General features: G+C 44.6%; 1 protein-coding gene across 2 annotated transcripts in view; it reads left to right on the forward strand.

The window, feature by feature from the left end:
• The window catches only part of LOC116979246 (sodium- and chloride-dependent neutral and basic amino acid transporter B(0+)-like), a 40,385-nt gene that overhangs the window by 4,495 nt on the left and 14,293 nt on the right, over positions 1-21,597 (forward strand). For both annotated transcript variants that reach the window (XR_004413654.1, XM_033030846.1), the window contains exons 3-7: positions 6,875-7,006; positions 15,537-15,704; positions 17,808-17,946; positions 19,624-19,756; positions 21,367-21,507. Coding sequence is in view for 1 of the 2 variants with exons in the window: in XM_033030846.1 (XP_032886737.1) it covers positions 6,875-7,006; positions 15,537-15,704; positions 17,808-17,946; positions 19,624-19,756; positions 21,367-21,507 (713 nt within the window). In the remaining variant the exon portion in view is untranslated. The remainder of the gene's footprint in view (positions 1-6,874; positions 7,007-15,536; positions 15,705-17,807; positions 17,947-19,623; positions 19,757-21,366; positions 21,508-21,597) is intronic.

Here is a 21,597-nt window from a genome sequence, read left to right on the forward strand (position 1 = left end):
GTCTATGTTGAATGGTGATGCACGGTTCTAATGCCATGTCTAGTATCACCGGGAACCATGGTTGAGTAGGCCAATTGGGTACTATAAGAATACCAGACGCAGAGTCTTGTTGTATTTTCCTTAATACCCGACTGATGAGGAAGAAAGGAGGGAATGCATAAATAAACAATTTCCCCCAATGCAGCAAAAATGCATCTGTAGCTGCTGCCCCAGGGTCTGGTTACCATGAAACATAACTTGGTAACTGGTGATTTAGCCTGGATGCGAAAAGATCGATATCTGGTGTTCCATACCGTGCTGTAATTTCAGCAAATACATTTTTATCCAACATTCATTCAGTATTTTCATTGACTTTGCGTGACCTGGTGTCTGGCACTAAATTTAGTTTACCTGGTAAGTAGGTAGCTGATATCCAAATATTCCTCTGGATACACCATTGCCAAATTGTGTTGGCCAGATTGTCACATGATGTCGATTTATTTCCACCCATATGGTTAATATATGCTACCACGGTGGTGTTGTCAATTTGTAGACTAACATGCTGGTGATTTATCCCAGAACAATATGACTTAAGGCCATGGAATGCACTTAACATTTCCAGGTAGTTTACACCCCGTGCTTTTAATAATGATGCCTCCTGTGCATTCCATCTCCCTCCACAGCTCGAGATGGAATTGGTGGCTCCCCAACCAAGTGCACTGGTATCAGTTTGCAGTACCATAGATGGGTTGCTGATAATTATTGGGTTGGAACAATACTTGATGTTGTGTTCCCACCATTTTAGTTCTATTATGGCCTCTGTAGGTAGCTTCATTGGTCTGTCAAAATGGCCACCATTAATTTTGAGTGCTCTTATTTTAGCTCTCTGTAAATTTCGATAGTGTAAAGGTCTGAATTGTGTGGCTGGAAATGCGACCACGATTTTCGCAATAATTCTGGCTACCAGTCTAATGGATGGTTTGGTGATGTCAATGATTTCGCTGCAAGCCTCTTTTAAGGCTGTAACCTTTTCTTTCGGCAACGTCACTGACATGAGAACTGAGTTAATGGTGAACCCCAGGTAATCCATTTTTGTTGAAGGCGTTAATTTAGACTTAACTGGATGGATGATGAATCCCAGTTCTTCAAACAATTGTTGCGTGGCTGTTACTGCTAGTTTAGCCAATTCCAAAGTTTTGCCAACAATAAATATGTCATCCAGATATGCCATTACCATGTTTTTGTTTTCGCAGTAACGCCAGGGCTGGTTTCAAAATTTTTGTGAATAACCTGGGGGCTGAAGTTAGACCATTTGGTAGTGCCCTGTATTGCCAGCGCTGTCCCATCCAGTTGAATTTTAAATAACATCTGTGGTCACCTCTTATGGGTACTGTATAGTAAGCATCTTTTAAATCGATGCTTGCCATATAGTAGCCTTCGGAAACTAATTGCTTAGCAGTAACAAAGGTTTCCATTTTGAAATGAATATATTGTACAAAGATATTTAAAGTTGTCAAATCGATGATGAGCGGCAACCACCATCTTTCTTGTTTTTTATAAAGATATTGGACACGGATTCCTGTGATTCGTGTTGGGTGTGTTCAATTACTCCTTTTTTATATAGTCATAGTAGTTCAGCATGTGCTTTAGATTTTTCTATGCCTGAGAGCACGAACATTCGGTTCGGTACATGCTGTACTGGTGGGTTATGTTTTAATATAAATTCTATGGTATAACCCTGGATACTGCTTAGAATGTAAGTGTCTGAAGTTATCTTATTCCATGCATCCAATTAAATCGTAACCTCCCACCAACTTTCGTGCTCCCTTTAATTTTTAAGGAACCAGACCCACCTACCTCCATGGTTACCAGTGGTAGGTGTGTTATTTCTTCGGCATCCTCCGTGGACGTTGAGGCGCCATTGTTTGGGTCTGTTGTTGGGTTGAAGGCTTGCGCATTTTCCAGGGTGGTCGGTCTGGGCCATGGCCTAAAAAAGACCGCTGTTGGGTGCTCCTGGTTTTCGCGCTTGCTCCGATTTGTGTTGACCATCTGGGGGGTCCGTAGGGTTGATATTTTTGGCCGTAGTAGGTTTTGGTTGCTGCTTTTATGAGCCCCAGTGTTTTCGCCTCTTCATCAAGTTCCTTGACTTGTTTAGGTAAATCCCCTCCAAACAATAGAATTGGCGGTTTGGAGGTTCCTGGTTTACAGAGGCCGGCAAATTTGGGGTCTAATGCTGGTTGGATTGCACTTTTTCTAATGTTGTTCAACTCATACTGTGAGTTGCACAGTAAAGCCAGTGCATCCTGGTGTTCTTGGGTCATGTTTTGCTCCTTCAAAGTGCGGGCAAAAGCTGTTATTCCTGCCGTTAAGACTTTTAGGACTTTTTGAATTTTTAAATCACTGGTTCGAATTGCTGTCCCCACATGTTTCCAGATGCACTGGTTTACACTGGGAACATTTAATGACTTGCAGTTCCCTGGAGGTAAAATGCCGTGCCATGGTGTCTGATAGAGCCAGTGCCTGTAGTTGATTAAACGACATATAATCAATGCTAGCTGCTATCTTCGGCTCCAGGTCTTGCCCAGTTTGGTCTGGTTGCAAAAACTGGGTCACCATGTCCAGCATGTCTTCTTTCACCCCAGGCTTACTGGGGGTATGTTGTTCCCTGTTCAGGGTCAGCCCAGAATTGATCCTCCGTGTTCTCCTCTGATGAGGAAGAGACACTATGCAGCCCCACAAGGGGTACTGCTGTGGGGCTTATTGATTGCCCACTGTGGATAGCCTCTATCTCCCGGAGTCTGCCACTTTGGAGTATTTCCTCCAGCAGCCGCTCCAACTGGCTCTTATGCTCTCGGGCATAGGCCACTCGCGGCTGCTCCAATTCCTGCAGCCGCTCCAACCGGCTCCAATGCTCACGGACACTGGCCGCTCGCGGATGCTCGTCATCCTGCAACCGCTCCAACCGGCCCCATGCTCACGGGCACTAGCCGCTCGCAGCTGTTCCTCGTCCTGCAGCCGCTCCAAACGGCTCCAATGCTCACGGGCACTGGCCGCTCGCGGCTGCTCGTCATCCTGCAACCGCTCCAACCGGCCCCGGTGCTCATGGGCACTGGCCGCTCGCGGTTGCTCAAAGTCAGACTCATCTGAGCCTGGCATTCGATCCGTCTTTTGCTTCGCTTTCCCGCCCGGCTGAGGAGTGGATTTGGCCGGTACGGGAGCGAAGTCGGGCACAGCTGTTCCCATTTCGAGAGATTGACGTGCCGTCGGCTGCTGCTGTTGCTGCTGGCTGCCCGCAACTCCGCGGTTCTCCCCCTCCAGCTTTTTCGCAGCCTTCCTTCTAGTCGCTCTGTCCATTTTTCCACCTGCAAGGTAAGTTGGAAAAACGCAGAGTCTCCTTACCTGCTGTTGTCGGCTTTTTGATTCTGCCGCTTAAGGGGAACGTCCTTCCCCCTGCTGTGACTCGTTGCAATGCGTGTAGCGATATGACACGCATGCGTCCTAGCGGGGTTCTTCACGTAGTCACTCACGTGACTCCGAAGTAAAATTCCAGAGATTCATCACTCTCTGTGTGAAAAAAGTTTTTCTCATCTCGGTCCTAAAAGGTTTTTTCCCTTATCCTTAAACTGTGACCCCTTATTCTGGACTTCCCCAACATCGGGAACAATCTTCCTGCATCTAGCCTGTCCAACCCCTTAAGAATTTTGTAAGTTTCTAAAAGATCACCCCTCAATCTTCTAAATTCTAGCGAGTACAAGCCGAGTCTATCCAGTCTTTCTTCATATGAAAGTCCTGACATCCCAGGAATTAGTCTTGCGAACCTTCTCTGTACGGCAAGACTACGGCAAGAATGTCTTTCCTCAGATTAGGAGACCAAAACTGTACGCAATACTCCAGTTGTGGTCTCACCAAGACCCTGTACAACTGCATCAGAACCTCCCTGCTCCTATACTCAAATCCTTTTGCTATGAATGCTAATATACCATTCGCTTTCTTCACTGCCTGCTGCACCTGCATGCCTACTTTCAATGACTGGTGTACCATGACACCCAGGTCTCGTTGCATCTCCCCTTTTCCTGATCGGCCACCATTCAGATAATAGTCTACTTTCCTGTTTTTGCCACCAAAGTGGATAACCTCACATTTATCCACATTATACTGCATCTGCCATGCACTCACCCAGCCTATCCAAGTCACCTTGCAGCCTCCTAGCATCCTCCTCACAGCTAACACTGCCCCCCAGCTTTGTGTCATCCGCAAACTTGGAGATGTTGCATTCAATTCCCTCGTCCAAATCATTAATATATATTGTAAATAGCTGGGGTCCCAGCACTGAGCCTTGCGGTACCCCACTAGTCACTGCCTGCTATTGTGAAAAGGACCAGTTTACTCCTACTCTTTGCTTCCTGTCTGCCAGCCAGTTCTCTATCCACATCAATACTGAACCCCCAATACTGTGTACTTTAAGTTTGTATACTAATCTCTTATGTGCGACCTTGTCGAAAGCCTTCTGAAAGTCCGGATATAACACATCCACTGGTTCTCCCTTATCCACTCTACTAGTTACATCCTCGAAAAATTCTATAAGATTCGTCAGACATGATTTACCTTTCGTAAATCCATGCTGACTTTGTCCAATGATTTCACCACTTTCCAAATGTGCTGCTATCCCATCTTTAATAACTGACCCTAGCAGTTTCCCCACTACCGATGTTAGACTAATTGGTCTGTAATTCCCCATTTTCTCTCTCCCTCCCTTTTTAAAAAGTGAGGTTACATTAGCTACCCTCCAATCTAGAGCTAGAGAGAGACGAGATGGGGAGAGAGAGCGCGAGAGAGAGAGAGAGAGAGAGAGAGAGGGAGGGAGATGGCGAAAGACAGAGAGACACAACGTGGGTCGGTAGGTAAATTGAATGACTAACATGCACACCAAGAAGAAGCTCGGCAAGAAGAATACCTCAATCATGATGGTGAGTTTTAAGAAATTCTCAATGTGTCATCAATGCAACGATCTACATTCCTCAGTAAATGTAATTGTGTTTTGAACAAGTATTAATGACACGCGTGAATTGTATTCAAAGGAGCGCAGCGTCATTAATACTTGTTCAAAACACAATTACATTTACTGAGGAATGTGGATCGATGCATTGATGATACATTGTATAACTACTTGTTAACTACTGGCTGTTAACAAGTGCTAACAGTAGTAGTTAACAAATCGTTTGTGTCTGATGGCCGTGCAGCGGTTGTTATCCTTGTTCGTTTTGTAAAAAAATCCATATGGCAAATTTTTTTAATTCATCTTTATTTAACAAAGCAAATTTGTATTTCCGTATGAAATATGGAAAATTAACACGAGGCCCCCCCTTAGGCGCGGGGCCCAATTGGGAGTAATCGGTCCAATCGGCTTAAGGCCGGCCCTGTCACCAATGATAATGGATCTGCAGTAAACAATGCAGCATTAATTTTGTGCCCAGTTCTATTTGTGACTCTATTGGAAAGTGCAATGCAGGGACTGATGGTGTATATTAACAGAATGAAGACACATGGAACTACAGCTGCTGGTTTGAGAAAGAAAATGTGCCTGAGTAACTCAGCAGGTTAAGGAGCATCTCTGGAGGACATGGATAGGTGACATTTTGGGTCTGCACCCTTTCTTCAGATTCTAACCCATTGAGTTTAGTTTAAGTTTGTTTAGAAATACAGCATGTAAGCAGGCCTTTAGCCCATCGTCCATGCTGATCATTGATCACCTGCTTACACTAGTTCTATGTTATTCCACTTTCTCATCCACTCTCTACATGCTACGGGCAATTTAGATGCCAATTAACCTGCAAACCCACATGTATTTGGGACATGGGCGGAAACTGGAGCATCCGGAGAAAACCTATGCAGTTACAGGAAGAATGTGCAAACTGGACACCGACAGCATTTGAGGTCAGGGGCGAACTGGGTTCTCTGGCGCTGTGAGGTAGCAGCTCTAGCTGCTGCATCACTGTGCTATCCAGCATCTGCAGTTCAATAAGGAACTGCAGATGCTGGAAAATCGAAGGTACACAAAAATGCTGGAGAAACTCAGCGGGTGCAGCAGCATCTATGGAGCGAAGGAAATAGGTAACGTTTCGGGCCGAAACCCTTCTTCAGACTGATAGGGGGTGGCAGGGAGAAGAAAGGTTGGAAAAAGGAGGAGGAGGAGCCCGAGGGCTGGGGGATGGGAGGAGACAGCTCGAGGGCTAAGGAAGGGGAGGGGACAGCAAGGGCTAACTAAATTGGGAGAATTCAATGTTCATGCCCGCCGGATGCAAGCTCCCCAAGCGGAATATGAGGTGCTGTTCCTCCAATTTCCGGTGATGCTCACTCTGGCAATGGAGGAGACCCAGGACAGAGAGGTCGGATTGGGAATGGGAGGGGGAGTTGAAGTGCTGAGCCAACTGGGAGGGGGCGTTGAAGTGCTGAGTCAGGTAGGTTCTTGCGGACCGAGCGGAGGTGTTCGGCGAAACGATCGCCCAACCTCCGCTTAGTCTCACCGATGTAGATCAGCTGACATCTAGAGCAGCGGATGCAGTAAATGAGGTTGGAGGAGATACAGGTGAACCTCTCGCACCTGGAACGACTGCTTGGGTCCTTGAATGGAGTCGAGGGGGGAGGTAAAGGGACAGGTGTTGCATTTCTTGCGGTTGCAACGGAAAGTGCCCGGGGAGGGGGTGGTATGGGAGGGAAGGGAAGAATTGACAAGGGAGTTGCGGAGGGAGCGGTCTTTGCGGAAGGCAGACATTGGGGGAGATGGGAAGATGTGGCGAGTGGCGGGGTCACGTTGGAGACAGACAATTTCATGTGTCTGCTCTTGCTTGAATGCGCTGTACAGGTTAATTCACCTTTCCCTTCCCCTGTTTTCCAGGAGCATTTCTCATTCCCTACACAGTCATGCTGGCACTTATTGCAATGCCAATGTTTTTCTTGGAAACTTCCTTCGGGCAGTTTGCCAGCCTTGGTCCTGTCGCAGTGTGGAAAGCTGTGCCAATACTACAAGGTTAATGTTTATTTAGTCTTCATCTGTTTAATAATTAAAGAAAGGAGAAATATTGGGTGATGTTGGTACTGTGTGAGAGGGGAAAGGGGAAGATATCAATGGGTCAGCTGGATTAATTTTAAGCATTTTATAACATTAGTGTAAAAAATATAGCCGGAATACATAATTCACTCAAATATTCAGCTATAAATTTCCACCTAACTTGCGGTATTAACCAACCTTAGAAAGTTTTTACTAACCCTTGTGTTGTACATTTTACAAAGACAGATAGAGACTCTGAAGCGACACACACAGAAAGTCAAATGCTTTCATTTCCTCATTTCAAGCAGTCAATTAATAACCCAATATGTGGCCAATAATTATCAAAAATAAAGTTGTATTTCTTTACATTTATTTCAATTATGGAATGGAAAGGTGAACCATGTTGAGAATGCCGGCACCACAACCCCTCACCAACTAAGAATGTGCACACATGCATGTTTGTCCATCACACAGTCCATCAACATCAGTGTCCAATCAGTGCTGGTTTCCCTCGCGCAACTTGTTCAGTGTCCGCTCTCTCTCACGTGATTGGGTTCCCGCCACATATCGCTCCGACACTTCCTGTTTGCCGTGACTCAATAAACCCGTGTTTTCATGCACCATGGTCGTTCTTGCTCTGCGCATACATAACATTTGGCGACGAGGATTCCAGCACCCTCTCCATTCTGGGCTGCAGCTAATGCTAACAACGTCCGAAACCTGGCTGCAATGGAAGAAAACCTTCCAGGATTACGCCCAACATCTACCAATTTTGACACCAACGGCGAAACTGGAGGAAAGCGACAAAACTCAAGCTGCTTCACATACACTTGGGTCAACTCAGTCAAAAATACTTTGATGCACTACACTTACAAGGTGAATCAGATTTGACCAGCATATTTGCATCTCTCAATAACGATTGGGGGGGGCAAGACAATGTTTTTACGGCGTGCTTCCAAATCTCGCAGCAGCGACAGGCTCCAGAAAAGAACATCAACGATTTTATTAAGAGACTAACTATGGCTGTATTAGAATGCAAGCATAAAGATATCCAGACAAACAAGTTCGAAGAAACAATATTCATGCAGGCGTTGATTATCGGGACCGGTGACAAAAAAACACACGAGAGCCATTTGTCTGAGTCTGAAAAGCATGATTTGTACTGGGACAACGCCTGCTCCACTGCTTGTTATAGGGAAGCAATGGGGAAGGGTCTTACCCAGCTTCAATCTAATCATTCACCGCTGATTCAAGCAATATGGGATCGAGAACCGCCTCCCAAAGACGTCAATGTTTGCCAACGCCAACCAACCCATGACTCACAGCTACGACCACGTCAACCTTCACAAAGGTTGACATGGTCGTAGCTGCAGTGAAAGTCACATACAGGTGTCCGACTGCAAGCACAAAAACACAGTTTGCAGGATCTGTCGGAAGGTAGGACACATCGAGAAGGTATGTTTTGCAAAGCAACGTGCCAGAGGGAAACGGCAAACTTAGACTCACAACTCCACATGAGTAGACGACCATTACATAGACGTTGGGACCATTTTCAAAACACATGGGAAGAAAAGTCAGAGCCAGCCTCCATACATGGTGACGCTGACAGTACACAACCAGCCCATGAGGTTTGAACTGGATACAGGTTCAGCCATCAGTTTGATAGGTGAGTTGTCGTTACGCCAAATACCAAAATTACAGCGCCCAGACTCGGTCTTCTGCAGCTACACCGGAGATAGTATCGATGTACTTGTAGTTTTTATGGCAGAAGTTGCTCATCATGGCGACTTGTTCCATTTACCAGTGCATGTGATCAGGGGAGGCCAACAATCGGATAGAAATTGGATGAACACAAAAAATAGGTACTTCGAGCCAGCACCACCATTCATGGCTGATCATTCAAAATCAGTACCCTGTTCCGGCTATTTCCCCATATCCCTTGATTCCCTTAGCCCGAAGTGCTAAATCTAACTCTCTCTTGAAAACATCCAGTGAATTGGCCTCCACTGCCTTCTGTGGCAGATAATTCCACAGATTCACAACTCTCAGGTTGAAAGGGTTTTCCTCATCTCAGTCCTAAATGGCCATCCTCTTATTCTTAAACTGTGATCCCTGGTTCTGGACTCCCCCAATATCGGGAACATTGTTCCTGCATCTACCCTATCCTCTAAGAATTGAATATATTTCCATAAGATCCCCTCTCATCCTAAATTCCAGCAAATACAAGCCCAGTCGACCCATTCTTTCATTATATGACAGTCCCACCATCCCGGGAATTAACCTAGTGATCCTACGCTGCACTCCCTCAAAAGCAATAATGGCCTTCCTCATATTAGAACACCAACGTTGCACACAATACACCAGGTTAGGTCTTACCAGGGCTCTGTACAACTACAGTAGGACCTCCTTGCTCACAAACTGAAATCCTCTCGCAATGAAGGCCAGCATGCCATTGGATTTCTTCACTGCCTTCTGTACCTGCATGCTTACTTTCAGTGACTGATGTACAAGCACACCCAGGTCTCGTTGCACCTCTCCTTCTCCTATTTAAGTTCAAGTTACATTTATTGTCACATGCACCAATTGGTACAGTGAGATTTGAGTTATCATACCATACAAAGAAAAAAGAGCACAATACACAATAGAGTTTAACATCAACGTTTCCCACTGTGAGGGAAGGCAATAAAGTTCCGTCATCTTCCTCATTGTTTACCCGTGGTTGGGGCCTCCACAGTCGCCGCTACGGCGGCCCGATGTTCAGGCCCTCTCGCTGGGATGATGGAACTCTGACATCGGAATGGAAGAACACACTCAGCGGCTTGGAGTTTCTGAATCAGCCACTTCCTACCGGAGACCGTGGCTCCCGAAGTCCACAGGCCAAGCTGGGTGGAGATTCAACACTGGTCACCCTCGGCAAAGGATCCCAGGACTCCCTGACGTTAAAGTCAGTGCCGCCCGTGGCTGGAAGCTCCGCAAACGACAGCTCCACGGTGTTAATCAGCAGGCCCAACACTCTGGAGCTCCAACACAGCGATCCCCGGTAAGGCATTGCCTACTCCTCGATGGAATTCAGTATTGTGCCACTGCCAAAGCTCTGGCTGGTCTCCGGCAGGAAAGGGCGTGCCAATCCAGTTGGTTGGCTGCAAGGAGGGAGCGGAGATATGACTCGGAGAAAAGACGCATCCTTGACCGGGTAGTGACTGGGAAATGGTTTCCACTCTTCCCCCTCCCACCTCCACATAAAAAAGACTAAGAAACCTCCAAAAACATACTTTTAGACAGACTAAAAACAACAAAAAGGCTGAAAGGACGGACAAATTGTTGGCGAGGCTGCCGCGCGCGGCGCCACCCGATGACCAGAATTCTGACATGATTATTCTGAGACCAGTATTCTGACACCATTCAGATAATAATCTACCTTCCTGTTCTTGCTACCAAAATGGATAACCTCACATTTATCCACATTATACTGTATCTGCCATGCTCCTGCCCACTCACCCAACCTATCCAAGTCACCCTACAGCCTCAAAGCATCCTGCTCGCAGCTCACACTTCCACCCAGTTTTATGTCATCCGCAAACTTAGAGATGTTACATTTAATTCCCTCATCTAAATCGTTAATATATATTGTAAACAACTGGGGTCCCAGCACCGAGCCTTGCGGCACCCCACTAGTCACTGCCTGCCATTCTGAAAAGTTCTCTATCCATGTCAATACCCTACCCCCAATGCCATGTGCTCAGATTTTGCACACTAAACTCTTGTGTGGGGCCTTGTCAAAGACTTTTTGAAAGTCCAGACACACCTTATTTACTGGCTCTCCCTTATCCATTCTACTTGTTACATCCTCAAAAAATTCCAAAAGATTAGTCAAGCATGATTTCCCCTTCGTAAATCCATGCGGACTTTGACCGATCCCATCACTGCTTTCCAAATGCGATGCTATAACATCTTTAATAATGGACTCCAGCATCTTCCCCAAGACTGATGTAAGGCTAACTGGTCTATAATTCCTCGTCTTCTCTCTCCCTCTTTTCTTAAAAAGTGAAGGTACATTGGCTACCCTTCAGTCCACAGGAACTGATCCAGAGTCAAGAGAACATTGGAAAATGATATCCAATGCATCCACGATTTCTAGGGCCACCTCTGGGATACTCTGGAATGCAGACCATCTGGCTCTGGGGATTTATCTACCTTCAGTCCAAACTGTTTACCTAACACCATTTTCTGACTAATGTGGATTCCCTTCAGTTCCTCCCTCTCACTAGATCCTCGGTCCCCTAGTATTTCCAGGAGATTGTTTGTGTCTTCCTTAATAAGGACTGAACCAAAGTACTTGTTTAACTGTTCTGACATTTCCTTGCTTTTCATTATAAATTCATCCCCTGCCACGAATTGAAGACCTATATGCATCCCTCTCAGGAGGACAGCAGTTCTCAACATTAGACCTGAAGCATGTCTATCATCAAGTCACGCTGGATAAAGAGTCTTGGGACATTACAACAATCAACATACTATTTTGCTACATGCGGTTACCATTTGGAGTGAGTTCTGCCCCTGGTATATTCCAGTGCCTTATTGATAACCTAGTTAAGGATGTTCCTTATGTGTGTGCTTACCTTGATGACATATAAGTAACCAGTACGTCAGAGGCACACCATCTTGAAACACTGGTCAGGGTACTTTCTCGCCTAAAGGAAGCTGGCTTTACACTAAAGTGAAAAGTGCACATTTCTGACTGACTCAGTCGATTACCTTGGCAATAGAGTTGATAACCATAATAGACAGCCAGTTGATAAACATAGAAACATAGAAATTAGGTGCAGGAGTAGGCCATTCGGCCCTTCGAGCCTGCACCGCCATTCAATATGATCATGGCTGATCATCCAACTCAGTATCCCGTACCTGCCTTCTCTCCATACCCTCTGATCCCCTTAGCCACAAGGGCCACATCTAACTCCCTCTTAAATATAGCCAATGAACTGGCCTCGACTACCCTCTGTGGCAGGGAGTTCCAGAGATTCACCACTCTCTGTGTGAAAAAAGTTCTCATCTCGGTTTTAAAGGATTTCCCCCTTATCCTTAAGCTGTGACCCCTTGTCCTGGACTTCCCCAACATCAGGAGCAATCTTCCTGCATCTAGCCTGTCCAACCCCTTAAGAATTTTGTAAGTTTCTATAAGATCCCCTCTCAATCTCCTAAATTCTAGAGAGTATAAACCAAGTCTATCCAGTCTTTCTTCATAAGACAGTCCTGACATCCCAGGAATCAGTCTGGTGAACCTTCTCTGCACTCCCTCTATGGCAATAATGTCCTTCCTCAGATTTGGAGACCAAAACTGTACGCAATACTCCAGGTGTGGTCTCACCAAGACCCTGTACAACTGCAGTAGAACCTCCCTGCTCCTATACTCAAATACTCAAAGATAGGTGTCCATCCTCAGGACCACAATATCAAAGCTGTAAAAGAGGCCGCACGCCCACAGAACGTTGCACAGTTGCGCTCTTTCCTTGGGCTAGTTATGCATTACAACCGGTTCATAAAACAGTTGGCTACAGTGTTGAAGCCCTTGTACCGATTACTCCAGAAGGACCAACACTGGGTATTGCCAAAAGCCGAGCAGAGAGCATTCGAACAAATAAAAGCAGCCCTCAGTTCCAGGTTAAAGGGGCTCTACAGGTTGGTGGGCCCGACAGCCCTTCACCTGAGTTTCAACCATTTACGAGCCATCGACTTAAACTAAACTGTCTGAATGGCTGTCTATTATGATAATTGTTCCCCCTCAAGGCAACAGGCGCATACTCCGTGACTTGCACGATGCTCATCCTGGTGTTAGAATGAAGGGACTGGCGAGAAGCTACGTGTGGTGGCCTAAAATTGATAGAGATATTGAGAATATGGTACGCACTTGTTCCATTTGTCAGCTAATGCAGAATGCATCCCCCAAAGTTCCCCTTAAACCGTGAGCATAGCCCGATTCTCCTTATTTTGCACTGTTTTGGGGACACATGTTTCTAGGTATTGTTGATGCCCATTCGAAGTGGATAGAGGCGCTACCTACTCATATGTCGTGTACTTCGGCAGCTACTGTATCTAAATTACGATCAGTCTTTGCTACATTTGGCATTCCGGAAATGATTGTATCTGACAACAGCACAGAATTCAAGGAATTTGTGGAGAAGAATGGTATTAGCCAGAATAGTAAATACCACCATGGGTATATGACAACAGCACCTTATCACATAGAAACATAGAAAATAGGTGCAGGAGTAGGCCATTCGGCCCTTTGAGCCTGCACCGCCATTCAATATGATCATGGCTGATCATCCAACTCAGTATCCCGTACCTGCCTTCTCTCCATACCTCCTGATCCCTTTAGCCACAAGGGCCACATCTAACTCCCTCTTAAATATAGCCAATGAACTGGCCTCAACTACATTCTGTGGCAGAGAATTCCAGAGATTCACCACTCTGTGTAAAAAATGTTTTTCTCATCTCAGTTCTAAAAGATTTCCCCTTTATCCTTAAACTGTGACCCCTTGTTCTGGACCCCTTGTCCTGTTCTTGATGCATCACGCAGCATCAAATGGTCTTGTTGAGCATGCAGTGCAAACGGTGAGACGAGGCCTCATGAAACGAAAGCAAGGTGACTTGATGGCAAAATTAAATTGTTTCCTTTTCCATTATCGGTCCATTCCAAATGAATTAGCGGGCACATCCCCAGCTGAATTAATGTTCAAACGTCCTTCATGTACCAGATTCGAGCTTCTACAGCCGACCATCCAGAAACATATATATGCAAAAAACAAGAGGCCATGAAGCAGAACCATGAGACCCACACCAGGCTGCAAACATTTAGCACTGAGGACAAAGTCTACACTCGACTCGCACACAAAGAAAGCTGGCAATCAGCCGTTGTCCGACATTGTAACAGTCAAGTGGCTGAACTAGAACTCTCAGACGGAGAGTTGTCAGGCGACATCTACGCCAGAGAACAGATGAAACACCCAGGGAAGAGACCCTGGCGGACGAAGCCATCGTTCAAGCAGGTGAAACAACAGATACAACACCATGTGATGAAGGGCTTCCATGTGTACAGACCTCTTCAGCAGGTGATCAAGAAGACACCGAGATAGAAGATGCTCCCCTGCGTCGGATGGTCGACTGGTAGCAGGCCGTATAAAAGCGGGAGTCATTTCACTGTCTTTCTATGTCCAATTGAATTGATTTTGTTTGTTTTTTCTCGCTGCAATCCCCTCCTATGGGGGGAGGGATGAACCATGTTGTGAACGCAGGCGCCATGACCCCTCACCAGCCGGGAACATGCACACGTGCTTGCCTGTCTATCACACAGACCATCAACATCAGTGTCCACTCAGAGCGGGTCGCCCTTGCGCCACTTGTTCGGTGTCCGCATTCACTCACGTGATTGGTCCCCGCCACATCTCTCTCTGTCACTTCCTGTTTGCCGTGACTCAATAAGCCCGTGTTTTCATGCGCCATGGTTATTCTTGCTCCGTGCATATGCAAACTAAAAGGAAGGAAAGGAAAGATACAGAATGGAAACAAGCCCTTCCACCCACCAAGTCCACAGCAACCATCAATCATCCTGTTCACACTAGTTCTACGTTATCCCATTCTCTCAACCACTCCCACAAACCGGGGGCAATTTATAGAGGCCAGTTATCGTACAAACCTCCATGTCCTAGCAATTTGGGAAATAATTCTAAATTTCAATGTTATTAAGCTGGAAAGCGTGCAGAGAAGTTTTACGATGATGTTGCCAGGACTCAAGGGCCTGAGCTATAGGGAAAGATTAGGCAGGCAAGGACTTTATTCCTTGGTTCACAGGAAGGCGAGAGGCGTATAAAATCATGGGGGGAATAGATAGGTGGATGCAGAGTCTTTAACCCAGTGTAGCGGCATCAAGAACCATAGGACAGGTTTAAGGTGAGAGATAGGAACTTGCAGGGCAACTATTTCACTCAACATGAACAAGCTGCCAGAGGAGGTAGTTGAGGCATGTACGATAACAACATTTATAAAATATTTTGTGGATAGAAAAGATTTAGAGGGATATGGACCAAATGCAGACAAATGGGACTGGCTTTTATGGGGCATCTTGGAAGGCATGGATGAGTTGGGCTGAAGGGCTTATTTTCGTGCTGTATGACTATGAGTATAATATAAATATAATTTATAACATAAAATATAATGGGGCCAGAGAATAGCTGAACAAAGCTAATTTACCCGATCAACTGAATCTATGAAAGATTTTTTACCAATTAAATATTTACAGAGTAATAGAGTCTTACAGCATAGAAACTGGCCCTTCGGCCCAACTTGCCCACACTGGCCAACATGTCCCATCAACACTAGTCCTACCTGCCTGGGTTTGGCCCATATCACCCTAAACCTGTCCTATCCCTGTACTCGTCTAAATATTTCTTAAACGTTGCAATACAATCTGCCAGTAAACTTGAAGTAAACCTCTTTGTTCCATTTCTAGGTGTGGGAATCACTATGGTCCTTTTCAGTACAATTATTGATATTACCTACAACTGCATCATCGCCTACAGCCTGTTCTACCTGTTTGCCTCTTTCCAGTCCCCCCTGCCGTGGTCAGACTGCTTCAGCTGGTGGGGTGCAGATGAAACCTGTAGTCGGACACCCAGAGGTACTGAGCTAACTCTGTTGGGTAATGTAATGGATTCCCAGTAATCTATCTAGTGGACATGTGTCCACCCGTTGGTCTGAGGGGCTCCATCCCTAGTATACCCACATCATCCTGTGGACTGTGCATCATTTTATACTCATTTTTGAAATACGGCTTATGTTTATTGTTGTTACATGTACCGAGGTACAGTGTTTTGTTTTCGGATTGTGAAAGGGTGTTTTCAATGCCATTTCATTCCATCATTGGTACATTTTCTTTAGTCTTTAGAATTTCTTTATTCAGACGGTGGTGAATCTATGGAATTCGTTGCCACAGAAGGCTGTGGAGGCCTAGTCAATGGATATTTTTTAAGGCAGAGATAAATAGATTCTTGATAAGTAGAGCCAGGATTTTGCCATAAATGCCATGTGCCTTTTCATACCTTTTTTGATGATTTCACCAGGATAATGCCTTTTTCACGATCAAGTGAGGGGCTAGGCTAGATGCAGGAAGATTGTTCCCGATGTTGGGGAAGTCCAGAACAAGGGGTCACAGTTTAAGGATAAGGGGGAAATCTTTTATGACCGAGATGAGAAAAACATTTTTCACACAGAGAGTGGTGAATCTCTGGAATTCTCTGCCACAGAAGGTAGTTGAGGCCAGTTCATTGGCTATATTTAAGAGGGAGTTAGATGTGGCCCTTGTGGCTAAAGGGATCAGGGGGTATGGAGAGAAGGCAGGTACAGGATACTGAGTTGGATGATCAGCCATGATCATATTGAATGGCGGTGCAGGCTCGAAGGGCCGAATGGCCTACTCCTGCACGTATTTTCTATGTTTCTATGTTTCTAAGTGCCTAAATCAACCTTTTTTGCTAAAAGGTCATGCTATTTTCTCTAGTTATACCCTGATTACAATGACGTTTTCTATGTTAACACGTCAACATTAATGTTATTATTAACATGTTAACATAGTATAAATTACAAGAAAATTTCCACCACCAAGGCGAAACCGGGGGCGCCACCGCCAGTCATTCATTAATTTGTGCCGCTGCCCGCTGGTTCAGTCTTCTCCAAAATCTACTTATTGCTTCCAATTTTGCAAACTTCCCACAAGCTACCACTTCCCTTGAGAAATGTGGCAAAACATTAGTGAATAACTTGCAGGTTTTCAACAAAGTAACTGATGATATTCGTAAAGTTCCAAGCGATATAGATAAAGACATACAAGGAAAATGTGAAAGAGTGATTTTAGCTAACAAAGAGCTTGAAGAAATAGAAAACATAGCTAAAGTTCTCAAACGTAGTTGTAATGCACAAGATATCGACACGAATATAGAGTCTGTAGCTTGTTTCGTGGTATGCACCAGTGACCTCAGCTGAGGTAGAAAGAAGTTTTTCTCAACTGAAGCATATTCTGTCTGACAGATGGCATAGTTTAACTCCAGATAATTTGAAAAAATGCTAGTAATTATGTGCAACCAGGCAACTTTGGTCATTTGGTAGACAAGAGTGCTTGAGAAACTCAGCGGGTGCAGCAGCATCTATGGAGCGAAGGAAATATGGAGAGTTTCGGGCCAAAACCCTACAAATGTAAAGCACTTTGGCCAACGAGAGTTGTTTTTTAAATGTGCTATATAAATAAATGTGACTTGACTTGACTTGACTTCACCACCTTAACCCTAATTTTCGTCATTTAATGTAGTATACCTTTATAATATCAGTTTTAACCATATTTTGGTGGTGGAAATACATGCCTTTTCGTGCCTTTTTTGTAATTTTATCATGCCTTTTTGCTTGCCTATTTCAGAGATTTTTAGTGCCTAAACATCCTGGCTCGATTGATAAGTATGGGTGTCAGGGGATATGGGGAGAAGGGAGGAGAATGGGGTTGAGAGGGAACGATAGATCAGCCTTGATTGAATGGCGGAGTAGACATAATGGCCCAAATGGTCTAACCTGCTCCTGTCACTTATGAACATGACGACATTGGTGAGGCCATGCTTGGAGCACAGTGTTCAGTTTTAATCAGCCAGCTATACGAAGGGTGCAATTAAGCTGGAAGGAATGCAGAGAAAATAGCAGAAATAATTCTCAGTGAAATGTCCCACCCCACATTTTCCAGATCCGCTCTGCAACCTCACTCTGGACGGCGGATATTCTGAAGTCGTTAACACAACCTGGCTGCAGGCAAACAACAAAACCTGTCCCAATGGATCAGAAATCTATGTTCCTCACCAAGGCCCAAGTGAACAATACTGGGAGTAAGTAATGCTGCAGAGAATGGCACCTCATACATTCATATTTATATCAATAACTTTCCTCAATCTGAAACATCACCCATTCCTTCTTTCCAAAGATGCTGCGCCCCGCTGAGTTACTCCAGCATTTTGTGTCTATCTTTGGTGTAAACATTCAACTGTAGTTCATTCCTACGCATTTGGTGAGGGATTCTTGTTTTATCAAGAGCAGTTTGATTAAGTTTAGTTACACCAACATGTTTAGTTTAATTTAGAGATACAGCGTGGAAACAGACCCTTTGGCCCACCAGGTCCACGCCAACCATCGATCACACTAGTTCTATGTTATCCCACTTTCTTATGTACCCCATAGACACTAGGGGCAGTGTACTCCCACTTCTCCAAAGATGTTCGAGTTTGTAGGTTAAATGGCCTCTGCAAATTGCCCCGGATGTGTAGGGAATGAACTGGCAATCAGTTGTAGGTGTGGAGTCGGTGGACCAATTTTTTCATGCTGTACCTTCCAATCAATCTATCCATACAGACAACACAGACCCAGGTTGATGGAGCCCTGAGGCAGCGGCAAACTGAATACAGTTGGTTCATTAACCTGTGACAATGATAACTAAATCGTATGAATGTTGCCACATTTAACAACGCCAAAAAGTATAGAAGATTTGCAACCTAGGAGGAGGCCATTCAGCCTATCACATCCTTGCTGGTTGAAATAGAGCCATTCCACCCCAACATCACATTCAACAGCAGGTCTTTTGCTCTGAGTTCACTGCACTTCAAGCACGATTAATTTCCTGAGTGGTTGCATATGCGTAAGGTATTGTCACATGAAGAGCCTGCATGCTGATATGTATTTAAATTTGACAGAGTAATTTGGAGGACAGTGGGAGGAATAAGACAATGTCACAGGATTACATGGGATCTGGGTTCAATGTTGAGGACTCCCAGCACTGCCCTCCCACTGTGCTGTCGCCACTGGTGGGTCTGTCTTGCTGATGAGCCAGGGCATACCCAGGCTTTCAAGTGGAGGCAAAAGAGACTGCAGATGCTGGAGACACTAGGAACTGCAGATGCTGGTTTACAAAAAAAAATACTGGAGTAACTCTGCAGATCAGGCAGCATCTGTGGAGGATATGGATAGGCAATGATTGAGGTCAGGACCCTTCTTCAGACTGGTTGCAGTAGGGTGGAGAAAGCCCAAAGAGAGGTGGGGTTGGAACAAAGATTAGCAAGTGATGGGTAGATTCAGGTGCGGATGATTGGCAGATGGATGAGCAATGGCTAGAAATGAGAGGACTGAAAGTGTGAGATAAGGAGGCAAGGATTAAACAGGTGTGAAATGTGAACCCACATGAAGGATTATAGGTGGAAGGGAATGGGAACAAAGAAAGAGAAAGGGAGAAATTAGTGATAATCCAGGTGGGCTCAGGGAAGAGAGGAGGGAAAAAAGGGGAGTGGCTGTTGGTGGTAGCTAAAAATGTAGAATTCAACATTCATTCCATTGGGCTGTACGCTACACAAGCGGAACATGAAGTGGTATTCCTCCAGTTTGCATGCAGCCTCACTCTTGCAATGGAAGAGGCCCAGGACAGAAAGGGCAAATTCATGTATAATTAACTAAATATTTTTGTGCTCTTTATTTAATGCTGACTGATACAAAATGTCTTCTGTTGTCATTTTATTTAGAAAGTTTGTTTTACGCCGCACAAGTTCAGTGGGCGAGACAGGGGAGATAGTCTGGCACTTGGCCCTCTGTCTGCTTCTGGCCTGGCTGATCGTTTGTGGAGCACTTTCTAAAGGAATCAAATCTTCAGGAAAGGTGAAATGATTGCTGACAAACAGCACTAAACAACTGGTGACAATGTACAGATTTCCACATTTATAAATCTGCTTTAAAATTACTGTGGGTAACACACAAAGAAACCTGCAGAGGGAAATAACATCATAACAAAGAACCCAATTAAAAAAGATGACAATACAGAAATTAAGGAAATGGTTGACTTATTGAAAAATTCCTTATGTATTCATTCCAGAGGAAAAGCTGAATTTTGATGATGTTATAGGAGTCCGTGTGCATTAACCATTAAAAACTTCTGGCTATGAACTGAAAGTAATCAATAGGGCTGATCACTGGGATTTGGAAATTGATGGCAGGTCAAAAGTTAGGTTTCCTGCAACTAGTGGCTCTCCTTTGAATCTCCAAAGACTTTCCATGTTCGATAAGGCACCACCTTGGCATGTGGTACAACATGCTCCATCTGTTGTAATGTGCACAAATCCAAGAGTAATCTAGAAACTCGACAGCAAGCAGGGAGAAGTTAAATGATCTGTTAGATGTACCGAGTCTTAGCAATTTGGCAGATTTGCTTTTATAGGTGCTATAGCTTTAAGCATCACTGCACAAGTTGCTGAAACATAATGGATTGTGGATTGGACATAAAACAAGAAATTGTACTCTGAGAGTTGGAACAGTTTCTCTGAGTTCACAGTTCTTGCTCATGATGATTTAATTTGTTCATTGGTACTTAATCGTCATGTATCTACATATTGTGAAATTCTTTGATTTCTGTAAATTCGGTAAAATCATATAAATTAGCACAGTCATAAATAAGTACAAAAATGCAACGATTGTAGTGCATGAATAGTAGATGTCACCAAGGCAGTACGCAAAGGGAGAACGTCAAAACAAAGAACTGCAGATACTGGTTAATACACAAAAGGACACAATGTGTTGGAATAACTCAGAAGGTGAGGCAGCATCTCTGGAGAACATGGATAGGTGATGTTTCTGGTCGTTTGGTGATGTACCCGATCAATCAATCGATTAATTAATCATTTAATGCTCTCTTATTTGCTAATTTTAGATTTGCAGCGATAATTATTTGTGAGCCAAGGTATACACAAAGCGAAAGTCTGTGTATGGAATTAGTCGTCAAATAAAGCAGATAAGACTCGAGGAGTGAAATGAAATGCTCAAGGGACCACATTCCCCAATGTGTGCCTCCTAAGATTGCAAAATAAGTTAGAGTAAATTTGTGGTGCATAATTGATTCACAATGGGCTTCTCCTCTAAATATTGTAGAATTTAAATTCTGTTAAATGCGCTTCTCAATTATGTGATGTGAATAATAATCTTTAGCTCCAATCTTTTTACTTAGTGTAGACACAAGGAATTGCACATGCTGATTTACAAAATAAGACACAAAGTGCTAGAGTAACTCAGTGGGTCAGGCAGCTTCTCTGGAGAACATGGTTATGCTGTAAAAGGTTCCTGACCAAAACCACCAATTTGTGTTCTCCAGAGATGCTGCATGACCCACTGAGTTACTCCAGAAGCTGTCTTTTTTTATTTAGTGTTACACTAAATCAAATATTGCAGATGTTAAATCAGGAACAGAAGACAACCTAACAATCCTTTTCCACGTTCAGGTGGTTTATTTCACAGCAACATTTCCGTACGTGGTTCTGACTGCACTTCTGATTCGAGGACTCACCCTGGAGGGAGCCTGGAAAGGGATTGAATTCTACATTGGAAGCGAGTCGGACTTCTCAAAGTTGGCTGATGCTGAGGTAATCTCACCAGGGTAATCCACCTTCTTTTGGCTGAATATTTCAATCAGATATTTCCACGTTTCTGCTTCTTTCTTCATGGATGAAATA

The sequence above is a fragment of the Amblyraja radiata genome, chromosome 12 (assembly GCF_010909765.2).
Source record: "Amblyraja radiata isolate CabotCenter1 chromosome 12, sAmbRad1.1.pri, whole genome shotgun sequence".
NCBI classification, from domain to species: Eukaryota; Metazoa; Chordata; class Chondrichthyes; order Rajiformes; family Rajidae; genus Amblyraja; species Amblyraja radiata.